Genomic DNA, 14,940 nt, shown 5'->3' with positions numbered 1-14,940 from the left:
GCTCCTTGCCCAGGGGGGCGGGGCCTAGAGAGAGAGTGGGCGGGGCTAACTGTTGGGGATCGGAACAAGGCTCTGAGCCCGCGTGGAGGGCGGAGCGCGTTTCTCTAGAGGTGGAACCGGTGTCCCAGCGCTCGCGCCTTCTGTGTGCACCCCTTCCTTGCCGGCCGGCACTTTGGGTGCACAGTTTTACCCAAGCCTCGAGACAGCAGGTAACAGAGGGAGCAATTGAGGGGTTGGGAGGCGATGGAGAGGGTAGAGAGAAGTTAAAGGGGCACATGGAGAAGGTGGGGGAAGTCAGAGGTGGAGATTCAATAAAGCGCTTCAGGATTGAGGGTAGTTGGGAGATAGCTTTACCTTTCCCTTCTAATCCCTTCAAAATCTTTGAAAACCGCCCTTTTCCGATCTTAACGAGGCTCCACTTCCTGGACTGTTTGCAGTGAGTTAGAAGAGGATTTATGCTGTAACTGATGGTAGATTTTCAAATCTGGGGACTATGTGATTGGTTCAGGCACGAGTCATTGCCGCAGACTTGCTGCTATGGACAGACTATTCAGTATGTTTTCTTAACTCTTGGCACTTTAACCTGTATCGTGGGGAGAAGGGTTGTTAATAACGTCTTAATGCTCTTATAAAAAATGAAATTCTGTATTCCTTCCCCTACCCTCCATTTTGGGGGGGGGGGGTTAGTTTGTCAGCTCTTGAAAGAGAGCAAAGAAAGTTGGTAGAAAAGGCTCAACTAAGTAAAGGTGGAGGCAGTCGCACCTTGTGAGAACAGAAAACGTGGATAATATCTGGGTGTGGCCCAGCCCGCCATATAAATCACCCCCACTATGAACACCAGATCCCTGTATCCACCTAGCACCTCCCAGCTATTGAAACATCAAGTTAGGCTTCAAAAATTCCCTGGAGAACTTGATTAATTATAAAGAAACCCATGAGCTAGCTTTGTAAAAAGTAATTATGAAAACCCTTATTGTGGCAGCTACTAATAAACCTTCGTAGGAGAGATGTACTGTCCTCTCCTACACTCCTAAAAACCTTTGGTGGAGATGTAGCTTTTCTGAATATTTTCCTAATCTTCAGCCACTGTTTGGGGCTGTCCTTACATGCAGGTCCCTGAGCTAGATGATCTGTGAGAATAGTATTGAGTGGAAAAAAAAAAAAGAAAAGAAAAATAAGTCATGATTTGCGTTCTCAAGAATTTGAGGGAAGATGATATTTATGCACACCTATTTGCAATATAAAACAGTATGGTGTATATACGACAGAGGAAGTAAAAACTAGGTGCTATAAGGATACAGATGAAAAGGATTATTGAAGAGTAGCATTTGAGCAGGGCTTAAAAGACCACTGTTTGTCAGGATGCTCTCAGCTGGGAAGTACAGAGCTTTCTGTAGTTTAGACATTTTTCCCATAGGCAGAGGGAAACCGCTGTAGGAGAAATGGAGAGATATCCTTACTAGGCCATGAGCTCAGCAATAATTCACCCAGTATTTGTTGGACTTTTGCCAGGCTCTGGTAAGTGATAGAGCATGGAAATGTAAGTCTTCAAGGAGGCCTTCATATTTACAGATCCATCTGCTTGTATCACACTCCCTTGGATGTCCATATTTTCTTAGTTCTCGACATGGTTCTTTCCATTTCCTGTGCTAGACTATGAGCTCCACAAGAGCAGAAACTTTGTTTTGTTCACTGCTATATTCCCAGTGTGCAGAAGATGGTCTGACACAGAGGGTGCTTAATAAATACTTGATGAATAGTTAAATGAAGGGCTTACTGGAGAGACAGACAAGAACTGGCAATCACAACATGATCTTTAAAAGGGTAATAAAAGCACTGTAGTACTTGGGAAACAGACAAGGGAGAGATCTGTCTCCTTGTTGGGTAGAGAAAATGGTCACAGAGAGGTGTCATTTGCACAGCATCTTAAATGGTGCCAGGCGTTGCGTAGTTGGATGCGGGAGGAAGGCATTCCAGGCAGAAGGAATGCTACATGCAAGAGCTGATGTAGCAGAGTAGAGAGTGGCTAGAGTGTGGTGTGTAGGGGGCAAGAGACAGAGAGTTAGACTCAAAGCTTTGTTAGGTAAGGAGAGTGACACATCAAGGTTTATGTTCTAGAGAGGTGACTGGAGAGTGGGTTGAAAGTGGGAGGCTGGCAATGGGAATTTATTTGTTCTGTGTTAGAGATGGTAAAGTCCTGAACAAAAGCAGAGGTCAAGGAAGGTGAATATGTAAGAGGATACAGCCAATATTCTTCTATAAGGGTATCAAGGAAGGTGGAGAGGAGGACAGCATGACTATCAGGTTCTGACTGGGACAATTGAGGTGTCATTTATCAGGAAAGATGCTGTGACCTGTCTTTTCGTGCCTCCCCCAGCTTCCATGCCTACTTACATCAGATTGTACATTCATTCACGTAGCCACTATGTACAAGGGGCAGTGTGAGATGTGGAAGACAACGCATTTAGGCCACAATCACAACTCGTAAAATGTTAGCACTAGGAGGAACTTCAGATATTACCTCAGCCTGTGACGTAGTGTTGTCTCTACAGTCAAACAGAATGGACTTTGCATTTCAGCTCTTGGATGTTTGAACAACACCCATCAAACCAGCTCAGAACAGTTCTGAACAGGAATTTTCAGGATTTCAGGAATCCAAAATAGAAGGATGATGCTTCTGATTTTATACTTTGAAAGTCAGTTAATTTTGCCATTGCTAATTCACTTCCTTGTAAAGATTAATAAAAGTATCTGTGGGATTAAAAAAGTGTTCAATTAGCCTGGGAATGTGTTTCAGGTAGTGTAATGTGGATGAATGGAGAATGGAAAGGTACCTGAGGCTTTAACCCAGTTTTGTCTTTGTTAGAAATTAACTGTGTGCCTTTAGGCAATCAACTAACCTCTCAGGGCTTCACTTTCCTCTTTTACAAAATGTGAAGTTTAATAGGAAGCAGTGGTTCTTTAAAAAATTTTTTTAACCATATTTATTTTTGAGAGACAGAGAGACAGAGTGTGAGCGTGAGGGGCAAAAGAGAAGGAGTCTCAGAATCAGAAGCAGGCTCCAGGTTCTGAGCTGTTAGCACAGAACCTGACACATGACTTGAACCACAAGACCATGACCTGATCTGAAGTCAGTTGCTTAACATACTGAGCCACCCAGGCACCCCAGAAAGCAGTGGATCTTAATTTACGCTATATGCTGTAAACTCTGGGAATGCTTTGAAAAGTCCTAATGCCTGAATCCCATCTCCAAAGATTCTGATTTTGTTGTTCTGGTATGAAGCCTGAGTTTTGTTTGTACATTCTGATGCTTCTAGTGTACTTCCAGGTCTCCAACTTTATAGTTCTGGAAGTTTAAAAGAAAACAACAATGTTAATAGTAGGCTGACTGAATTGTACTTCTTTGGGTAGATTTTGCTCATGACACCATATGAAAGAAAGGAAGGAAAGAAGAGAGGAAGGAAAAGAAAGAGAAGGAAAGAGAGCTTAACATTAATTGTGGAGCTGTTGCTATATAGAGAGCACTGTGCTAGACAGTGGGGATATAAAATCTCTGTTAATACGGCCAAAGAAATAAATAAAACATAAGTGAAACTCCTTGCCTTTGGAAAAGGCCCATTTCCCAAAAGGTGCATTGTCTCTATTTCTTCTAAAATTGAAGAGTAGCTATATGTAACACCTCAATTTTTTAAAATGCACTTATTTTATTGGAGGATCTTTACAAGAGCGAAGTGGGGTGAAGCAACTGCTGTGGATTTTGTTAGGTAAGGAGAGTGACACATCGAGGTTTATGTTCTAGAGAGATGACTGGAGAGTGGGTTGAAAGTGGGAGGCTGGCAATGGGAATTTATTTGTTCTGTGTTAGAGATGGTAAAGTCCTGAACAAAAGTAGAGGTCAAGGAAGGTGAATATGTAAGAGGATACAGCTAATATTCTTCTATAAGGGTATCAAGGAGACTGGACTTAGACTGGATCTTCAGGTGAAAGGGGCTACTGTTAAGCAGGGAGGAAAATGGGGTAGATTGTAGTGGAGAGAATGGTAAACAAGACATGATGATACAAGGAGTCAGGAGTGCGGGCATCTTAAAAGGGCCCTGAATACTTGGGTAGGAAGTTTGGATTTAATCCTGTAGCGAAGAGGGAAGATGAGAAGACCGACATGATCAGAACTATGCCTTAGGATGAATAATGTGGAAGAATAAATTAAAACAAATAGGAAGAACAAGGGATACCACAAAACTTGCAGTCACTCAAAAGTGATGTAGAAAGAGGTTAAACTGGATTATGGTAGAGGAAATGGAAATGAAGGGACATTTTGAAGGAAGAATTAGGTGACTGATTCGATAGGAGGGGTAGAACAGAGTGAGGAATCAATATTGATGCACTCCAAGTCATCAAGTGTTGGTGACTGGGAAAATAACATTCTGTGGTTAGAAGCAGGGACATAATACCTAAAAGGCAAGCCAGTTGGTGTAGGGGGAAGATGACCTCAGTATTTTAAGTTTAAAGTGCTTTCCAAATATTCTTTTGATAGTGGGAACATGGGCTGAAACTCAAGACAAAGGTCAGTGTTGGAGATAATAGTATGGGAGAGGTCATCAAACCCTGCGTGCGGGTGTGTTTTCTGAAGACCAAAAAAAAAAAAGCAGAAGACCAAAGATTGAGCCTTAAGGAAATCCATATTTAGGAGGTTTAAGAAGAGAAGTAGCCAATAACAACAAAAAAAAACCCAGAGTTTTAATAAAGCCTAGGAAGGAGAGAATTTCAAAAGGGAGGAGGCCATAGCAAGTCATGTGCTTTGGAAGTCCAAGACATGAATGAGGACAAAATGCCAGTGGATTTTGCTCTTGGGAGCCATTGGGACCTTTGCATTTCAACATTTTTGTGAAACCAGTTCCCATCACAAGTGAGGTAAAAAGCCAAACCCTTTACCTCAACTCACACAGGGCTCCGCAAAATCCGGCCCTGACCTGCCTCTTCTTGTTCCTTACTCCTTGCCAGGGACATGGCCTTCTCATTCCTCACACACTCCCAGCATTTGGCTTCTTTCTCTGCACTTGTTCCTCCTTCTCTGTGCAGCCGTGTCTACCTTATCCCCTTATCTTGTGGCTTACAGGCCTTCTCCGGCATGGTGCTCAGATTTATCCTCCACAGAAAGACCTTCCTTGTGTGAAAAGCTAACATACCCCTTTATTATTCTCTGTCCCCTTGCCATCATTTATTTTTTTTCAAGAGCTGTGTTGATGAGTTTCTAGGGCTGCTATAACATTTTACCACTAATTGGGCGACTTCAAATAGCCGATATTTATTCTCTCTCAGTTCTGGTGGCCCAAAGTCTGAAAACAAGGTGAAATCAAGGTGTGGGCAGGGTTCGTTCTTTCCAGAGGCTCTGAGGGAGAATTTGTTCCAGGCCTCTCCTAGCTTGCAGTGCTTCCTGGCACTCTTTGGTATTCTTGACTTGCAGCTGCAGCATCCCAGTCTCTGCCTCCCATCTTCACATGGTGTTTTCCCTCTGTGTGTGTTTCTCTCTGTCCACATTTCCCTCTTAGAAAGACACCCATCATTGGAAGAGGGCTCACCCTGATTCACTATGACCTCATCTTAATTTGATTACATCTGCAGGAAAGATTTTATTTCCAAATAAGGAAGGTCATACATTCACAGGTACGGGGTGGGTAGGAGGGAGACACAATTCAACCCACAGCAAGAATACATACTATTATGTTACACATTTATTTGTTTACATGTTTGTGTTCTTTGAGCCACTGAAATACTTGCCCTTAGTACAGGGACATGGTTTTATTCATGGGTCCTGCCATAGTGCCTGGAATACTCAATATTGGTTGAATGAATGACTCAATGAAATTGGCCTATATGAAGTAGAGGAAGATTGGGATAATAAGGAAATGGGGAAAGCTGCTTATAAAAAACCTTTCATTCAAGCAGTTTGGGAGGGTGAAAGAAGAACATGGCAGTGGTTGACTCAGAGGATACCAGAGATTGATGCTTAGGCCTCACTTGTGAGCCATTTTCCCTATGAGACAGTTACTGGAGTCCAAGAAGTACCTCTCAGCTCTCCAAGAGAAGAAAATTAATTTGGCAGCTTCTGTAGGTACAGGAGAACTGACTCATAATAGCGAAACTAAAAAGAGATGGATTTGTAGGCCAGAAGGCCATGTAATCATTGAGGGTGTCTCAAGAGCTAGGATTGATTTTTCTGCCAAGGGCAATCCATTCATTAATGATACCAGTTTATACATCCAAAGGTACTTGATAAATACGGAAGTTTAGAGGCTCCAGCGTCTGGTATTTCTCAAGGGATTTTCCATCAAACAATGGTAGCTGACATACTCTCTTCTTAGGGTGAGTTTTCCCAACTGTTTCTCAGAGCCCACCTCCAAAGATTCTGGTGTAGGTTTGAATACTTGAAGATTGCATAGGATTCGATATGTATATTTAACAAGTTTTCTGGCCAGTTCTCATGATCAGGCAAGTTTGGGAAATGCCTGGAATTGTTCATCTTTACTTGTGGGCAAATCCCAGACTGGAATTAAGCCCAGTGGTCTTGACCATGCCTACAGGGCTCTCACAATTCATTTCTTAGAGTGAGTGTGTCTTTTTGCTCAGCAGTTTTCATACTTGGAAGACCTGCTTTCTGCAGGCTCAGCATATACTTGAGTGACTCAGCAATGAAACATGGCCATTTAGATATCCTCCTCTCTTTTAGTGTGGACACATGGAATGAGCTTGGGTATTAGAATAGGTACCTTTCCTCTACAACTTATGCTTCATTGTAGCTAAATAGTGAATGAGGAAATTCAGTCATGATAGAATTCCAATTAGTAGATACAGAAAGAATAAAATTACAGCCCATAATGGAATAATGAATCTAGGCTACGATCATCGATGGCTGCTGACATCATTAGGTGGAAAGTGATGGGGAACTGTTTGCTAGATGAAACAGACTGCTAGCACCTGAACCCACTGACCAGAGAACATCAGTGAGAGAGAGAAAGGGAGAGAAAGAAAGAGAGATTGGTTTTGTTTGCATCCTGATGTGATGCAATAGGAGGAACAGAGCAACTCTTTTAAGTGTCCTTGTAAAAGATTAAACTCAAATTTGAGTAAGCCTCTAGTTCACCTATTTAGAAAATAGAAAATACAACGAAGAGGAATGTGTTATACTGCATTTCATGTATTCAGTTCCTCAAATTCGGAAATGGGAGAATGTTACAACCTTGCTACTTTCAAACAGTGGCCCGCATACCAGTAGCATGGATAATCCCAGAGAGCTTGTTAGAAATGCAGGTTCTCAGCCAGCTGAATCAGAATCTGCATTTTAACAAGATTCCTAGGTAATTCTCGTGTGCCTTAAATTTGGAGAAGCATTGTATAGGAAATGACCTCAGTTTTTCAAAAAATAACGGTAAGGAAAGAAAGGAAGGGGAACTGTTAAGTCGGTAGGAGAGGATATATTGCTGTTTTCTTGGACTTGCAGGATTGATACACAGTATTATCAGTGGGAAAAGAGACTTAGAGGATGTGTGTCATAATCACCACGACAGTCAACTGCACTCTTGTAGTGACAGAGCCTTGGTATAGGGATCCCTGTTAATATACTGCCAGCTCAGTTCTCACACTGTAGAGATCAATCCTGTTTCAGACAATTCACAAGTTCAGTAGAGAACTTGAGTATGTGACATTTCTACTGTGGCCAAAGTTGAAAAGAGTACAGGTTTATCTTACCTTTAATTTAACTATTTCAGATGTTTTTTTTTATCATTTAAAAATCTAAAGTGTATATGACTCGTGGTAGTCTTCAAGCTGAATGAGAAAGCTGGGTGGTCTGTCTTCATCAGCCAGACCTTTCCTTGTCCACACTTTTTACATATGTCTGAAATCTTGATGCCAAATCACAGAGGGGTGGAGAGAATTGCATCAACTGGCTGTGTGCAGTGGCCTGGGCAGCATCTCAAAGGGGACCCAGGGTCAGCTGTTCACCCAGGGCCTGGTGAGGTAATTGAGGCCATCATCATGTCACCTGCCAGACCTGAGTAGATGTGAGGAGTTCAGAAATCAGTTTAGCGTATGTTTATTATTTCTTTACAAGTTTTGCTTTCCAGAAGTATTTTCCATTAGCCATGCTACTTAAGGGACAGAGTTTTATATTCTGCTTTAAAATGTTGATTTCCTTTTTTTTTATGTGATGTCTTTCAGAATTTGCTGGTATAACTAGTTCTGATGGCTGGGAACAAAGGACGCGGACGTGCAGCTTACACCTTTAATATTGAGGCAGTTGGATTTGGCAGAGGTGAAAAGCTACCCGATGTAGTCCTGAAACCACCCCCACTATTTCCTGTAAGTACATTAACAGCAGATTTCTCATAGCTGGTTTTTTCATCTTTCAAAGAAAATTAAAATTCTGCACAGGACTGAAGATATAACATCCTTAGAATATCTTAAGTGTAAGAAAGTAAAAGAGAGTGTGCTTCACGGCCACTGTTCTTCCCTGAACCTCTTCTAATTTTTACACTGCCTTCTAAAAACAAAGAAACTGTATACAACTTGATGTGAATACATTCAGTACAACATGAACTAAGAAAGAATTTTTTCATTTCCTACTTCTTCTGTTGCTATTTTTGATGTATTCCAATACCAAAATAATATTTTGTTTTTTAAATTTTTTTAATGTTTGTTTATTTATTTATTTTGGCAGAGAGAGAGAGAATGAAGGCAAGCAGGGGTGGGGCAGAGAGAGAGGGAGAGTGGGAGAGAATCCCAAGCAGACTCTGTGCTGTTAGCAGAGTGTGACGTGGGGCTCGACTGCACGAGCTGTGAGATCATGATGTCTCCCAGCCCCTCAAAATAATATTTTTAGGGGCGCCTGGGTGGCTTGGTCGGTTGGGCATCCGACTTCGGCTCAGGTCATGATCTCACAGTCCATGAGTTCAAGCCCCGCGTCGGGCTCTGTGCTGACAGCTCAGAGCCTGGAGCCTGTTTCAGATTCTGTGTCTCCGTCTCTCTCTGCCCCTCCCCTGTTCATGCTCTCTTTCTGTCTCAAAAATAAATAAACGTTAAAAAAAAAAAAAATTAAAAAAAAATAATAATATTTTTAAAAGGTTAGGTTTTACACTGCTCCCTAGTGGTCCTCAGTCTACTAGACTTTCACTTAATGATTTTCTTCTCATCTTGTATCTACAGAATTTGATTTTGCTCCCTAGTGTACCGTTTTGCCTTTGATTCCCCACTCGGCTGTTTTTGGTTTTTGCTTATTTCTCTATTTTATTAAAGTCAGTTTGAGTTTTGTTGCTGTTTCTCAAAATCTAGTTGTTCCTGCTACATTTAGTGTTGCTTTTAAATCTAATGAGTATGCTGTAAACCTAATTGGCATAATGTTTAATTTAAGGCTTTCACTTTACATTTAGTTTGAAACCTGAGCTTACATTTCCAGATGTGTATGTGCTGCAATATAAAAAATGAAAAACTCATAAATGACCAGATACCCTTCGATCCAGCAGTTTCTCCCCTATTTCAGAAGGGAAAAGTCTTTTGTCGAATGATTTGTGTAAGTAGAGGACGCTGGACAAATGTATCTAGGGATCTAGATGTCTTACACAGGGAGTCTCTACTTTTTGCTCTTGATATTTTGCCTTTCTGATATTTAGTATAGCCTGGAACAATGACAGATACCTCACGTTTGTGCATTATGTCAATCACTTTATACATTGATTTCCTTGAAAACAACTCTTCTCCATGTGTGAGGTTACTTCTAAACACTGGAAATATTAGTACATACTGTGTTGTTGTATAGTTGGAATAAAATTGAAATTCCTTGATGCTGGCAAACTGGCTGTGTTTGATATGGCCTTGCTGGTGTCTCTCTGACTCTTGCTACCACTGTCCTTCTCGCTTCTTAGCCATCATGGCCTCCTTGTTCTCTCAGGCCTTTTCCTCTGCCAGTTTCCGTGGCTGAAGCCATCTATTCCCAAGTCTGCATGATGACTTCCTAATTTTTTCCGGAGCAGTACTCAGATGTGATTTCCTGAGAGGTCCTGTGTGCTTACCCTGTCTAGACCAACTACTTCCAACCTCCGTGTATTCTGTCAGTCACACTTTGTTCTACCCAGCCTTACTTTTTTTATGACACTTATCGCTACCTCAAATTGCATATTTCCTCATTGTTTACTTATTTCTTGTATTTTTCTCTTCTAGTATGTAAGTTCCCTAAGGGCAAGAAGTTTGACCAGTTCATCATGGTATCTCTTATTGTCTAGCCATGTCTAGCTTATAGTAAGCACCCAATAAATAGCTGTAGAATGAATGAATAAACTCAGAGTGAAATTTTGAAAATGTACCCTGTACGTAGTTCTGATACCAGAAATGTCTTTTTCTTTTAGAAATGTCTTTTACTACATACCCTGAGACCCCACTTTTTAATAAATATATGTATTTCATGAACATATATACCTATGTGTGCATGTGTGTAATTTTATAAAATTGAAGATGTAGATTCAAACTCCCGCTTTGTCATTTACATGGTTTATGAGCTTATAGATTGTTCACGTCTCAGTTTATTTACTGTAAAAGGGGAAGTACTGATGATACTTTAAGTGGGATCGTGGATGTTGAGTGATGAGGACATCCTGGTCAGAGTAACCACTTGTACATGATAACTGCTACTTTTAATCTTTTTTTTTTTTTTTTTTTTTTTTTTTTTTTTAAATGCTACTTCTCCCACCAATACCACCACTACTAATTGAGGTTACTAGGGGACTAAAGCAGTTACTCTCATTTGGGTGCCTTGACTTCTAAAACATGTAATCACAGTCAACAGACTATATAACAAAATACTTGGTGTGGTCAGTAGGAAAATTAAGAATCTTTCCTACTGTCTAAAATGAGAGCAAAGTAGGAAATAGGCTAAAAAGTTAAATAGATTCCAAAAGCTCAACGTCTTTTCAGTTGATTGTAAAACTTAGTACCTGGGAAATGTAGTTTTTCAATAAAAATGAAATTTTCCAGATTATAGACAAAAAGGATGTTAAGAAACTTATTTTATTAAAAAGGCACACACACATACACACACATTGTCTTTTAAACAGGATACAGATTATAAACCGGTGCCACTGAAAGCAGGAGAGGGCGAAGAATACATGCTGGCATTGAAACAGGAGTTGAGAGAAACTATGAAAAGGATGCCTTATTATTTAGAAACACCTGAAGAAAAACAAGGTGGGTTTGGACCCTTTGGTTATGTGGTTGAATGTGTACAGACAAGACAGTGTTTGTGTACAAGACAGAGAGTAATTTGGTGCTGATTGATTTAGTTACATCAGAAATTATCAACTACCATAAAAGAGCATAGTTCTGTTGATTCAACAGAAAATGTATTTTAAACTTTCTGATATTTTATTTTTAAAATTACCTTTTAATAGAAATTTCATAGGCTTGGTGAAAATTACAAAAAACAGAAATAGTAAAAAGTAAAAATCACCTCTAATGCTTATGGCTAGAGATCTATTAATATTTTATTATACATTCTAGATTTTTTTCTTTTGCATGTGTATGGTTTTTATAAAATTGGATTCTTTGCATCTTCCTTTTTTACCCAATAGCATGTTATTAGCATGTTCACATGTCCTCAATATTCTTGGAAAATTAGATTTTTAATCATTATGTGGTATTCCATGATCTGTATATAACATTATTAATTGTACGTAGTTCTCTGCTGTTAGATTTAAAGTGTTTTCTAGTTTTTTGCTCATATGTGTATATAATGCAATGGTTATCCTTACACATAAATTTTTTGTATCTAATATTAAATTTAAAATGTATTTAAAATTAAATATGATTATTTAATATTTTGGTGAAAACTTTTAGAAGCCATAGATATATTTTTGACTTATGATTTGTACATAAGAAAACATAAAGGGTGTACTCCTTGGTTATGCCAAGGACAGAGAGGAGAAATTACCATTGGAGAAGGCTTGAAAGTCTCAGAGAGGGAGTGGGAAGTGGTTTTAGAGGAAGAGAGCCCATTCCTGAGTAGTTATTTAGCACATTAGGTCTGTATTGATTTTCAGTTTCTGCCCTCGAATGTTGAAATTAGAGAGATCAATATCATCCTTGAGTTCCCAAAACAACATCATTAAAGCATGAGAAATTCATATAGTATCATCTCATTCCATTAGTATTAAAAATGCATTCCATTTTCTCCCTCTCTAAAAGACTTAGAACTGGCTAAGAGTCAAAAAGAAAGTCTTATATAGTAATATTACATGTGCTTATAATTATAAGAAGCATTTTAGACAAGTTTATTTATTTTTCAAACGTAGCTGCTTCAAGTTTATATAGTGGTTTAGAAAGGTATATTTTTATCTCAAAAGTGCAGATTTTTTTTACTTTCATGATTATGTTACATGCTTTTATCTATCTGAGTTCAAAAATGAAATTAAAGCTCTAATTGTAAAGATTTTTAAAAAGATTAAATGAACTAATAAACATTCTTATTAGAAAAAATTATAGTGTAGGGTATACTTTAATCTTTTAAAAATTATTGTTTTTTCTAGAGTATGGAACAGACTTAACTAAATGTGGTCATTATTAAAGCATAGGTCTAATTTGCAAGTATATCATATCATTAAAACATACCTGGGAGTCTTTTAAACAGGGAACACAATTTCATTGCTGGTTTCTGGGAGTGGTTGGCTTGTACCTGGATTAAGAGGCTCTTTATCTTTGATGACTACAGAACGTATTTAAAAATACAAGGAATCGTTTCTGTTTCTTTCTGGAAAAAAACACTTCTATAGGATTTTCCAAATTGATACAAGTATATTCTCCTTCAAAATCTTCATGTTTACCTTTCTTTTCTGATGTAATGTATTTTAAAAAACTACAGTTGAAAATGTTTTTTAAAATATATACATACATATGCATGAATATAGGTTAATATAATAAATACACATATATACATATATACACACATAATGTTTATGTACTCTGCACACCATAAATGAGAAAGAATTGGCCAGACTGAACAGCAGTATGCGTCTGTCAGAGGAAGCTACATTCTGGATGGTGTTCTATCACTGTACCTTTATCAGCCTTCTCCCATCACTCATCACCTATATGCTTTAAGAAAGAGAGACTTAGGAATTAATGTAAAGAACTAAATGAGGGTAGGAGATCTCTGGGTTTCCTGATAACCTTGTGGCTAGTGGCTCAGGGCATTGAAATCACAAAGAACTGAGGACATAGAATAAAAATATATCTTATCGTGATGTTTTCACAATTTGTTTATAATGCTTTCGGGTAGAATTATAGAAATGATTGGTATTTTCTTTATAAGGAAAGTTATTATTTTTGTAATAAAAGAAAAACACCGATATTATTATTTTAATGAATTGTAGCTGCAAGGGTATATAGAGAGCATCTGATCCAATTGTTCCCAGCTCGGGTTCCTGCATTACTGGGGTCCTCTGAGGTAGAAACAGGAGTGACAGTGGCGATCATTCTGTAAGCCATTTTTAGAACTTCAAAAGCTTAATGGAAATCATAACATTTACCTGCAATATGGCCACAAGATCTGCTGTTGAATAAATGGAGTTTGGTTTTTGTTAACTGTCAATGTGCCATCAGGGTCCATGAGCCCCCTATTTTGATTTTTGATTTTCTTGTAATGTTTGTTTATTTATTTTGAGAGAGAGAAAGAAAGTGAGCAAGGGAGAGGCAGAAAGAGAATCCCAAGCAGGCTCTATGCTGCCAGTGCAGAGCCCGATGTGGGGCTCGAACCCATGAACTGCAAGATCATGACCTGAACCAAAATCCAGAGTCCGATGCTTGACCAACTGAGCCACTCAGGCACTGCTGGAGTTTATTTTTGAGCAGTGATATTCATAACTTTAATTTTTTTTAAGTTTATTTGTTTATTTTGAAAGAGAGTGAGCAAGAGAGCATGAGCAGAGGTGGGGCAGAGAGAGAGAGAGTGAGAAAGAGAGAGAAAGAGAAAGAGAGAGAATACCAAGCAGGCTCCATGCTCTGTGTGGAACCCAGCTCAGGGCTCGAACCCACAAACCGTGAGATCATGACCTGAGCTGAAATCAAGAGTCAGTCACTTAACCAACTGATCCACCCAGGCGCCCCCATAACTTTTATTTTTTAATAGAGATCTTCTAAAAAACAAAGAGAATTCATTAAAAAAAAAAAACAAAACTCATTTTATCTGAGCATTACCGTATCAGCTCATTGGATCCTTTTATAAATTTAAATACGTTTTGGAATCTTAGTGATTTCACTTTTCCTTCATCTGTAAACATTTTGCTGTTTTATCAGCACAGATATTCTTTCATCATTACTCATCAGTTATCCCCCACTACCCTGGGAAAAAGAGACTAAAACATCAGAAACAAAATGGAAAAATGGTGAAGTTGCACGGAAGGATGGTACAGCATTGAAATAAGTCAGCACGGTCGCATTATCTTTCCGTGTTTCTATTGTGTTGCCCAAAGTATTATAGTAATGTTTAAGAAGATCTAAAAAGAAAAGAAGTCTAGAGAGACTCTTGTCTTTGTGGTTGTTTTGTTTTTGTTTTAGCTTTCATAAAATGCAATTGAGAATTCAGAATTGTTCATTTTCTGCCCATAATGGTGCAGAGAAGAAAATTGACAGGGGAAGATGTGACACAATCACTAGACAAAAAAGATGAATGTAGAGGCAGTAATTCCTTGGGCACCAACGATGATCATGAAATCGTTGTATAAGTAAAATCTCAAACTGAGTCTTCATCTGACAACATTCTAGATGAATCTTCTCAAACTCAAGAGTCAGTGGGTAAACAATCTATCTCTAAGAATAAAAAGGAAATACGGTATTCTTCTTAAAAAGCACCTCGTTACATACTATTTTGTGATAAGAACCTGGAACATCTAGTCCGTTAAA

At 38.9% G+C, this 14,940-nt stretch overlaps 1 protein-coding gene across 3 annotated transcripts in view; it reads left to right on the top strand.

Moving 5' to 3' along the window:
• POLR3G (RNA polymerase III subunit G) overlaps positions 1-14,940 on the top strand; it is a 102,197-nt gene that overhangs the window by 60,157 nt on the left and 27,100 nt on the right. Inside the window, exons 1-3 of one of the 3 annotated variants that reach the window (XM_060635384.3) lie at positions 115-209; positions 8,218-8,358; positions 11,103-11,232. In XM_060635384.3, coding sequence (XP_060491367.1) covers positions 8,242-8,358; positions 11,103-11,232 — 247 coding nt within the window. In that variant the 5' untranslated portion in view covers positions 115-209; positions 8,218-8,241. Of the gene's footprint in view, positions 1-114; positions 210-8,217; positions 8,359-11,102; positions 11,233-14,940 lie in introns of those variants that run through there. The other 2 variants (XM_060635381.3, XM_060635383.2) reach the window with 2 other exon arrangements.

Source organism: Panthera onca, chromosome A1, assembly GCF_046562875.1.
Source record: "Panthera onca isolate mPanOnc1 chromosome A1, mPanOnc1 haplotype 2, whole genome shotgun sequence".
In the NCBI taxonomy this organism is placed as follows: Eukaryota; Metazoa; Chordata; class Mammalia; order Carnivora; family Felidae; genus Panthera; species Panthera onca.
The sequence above is the reverse complement of the archived record's forward strand: the minus strand, read 5'-3'. Positions and strand labels throughout refer to the sequence as shown.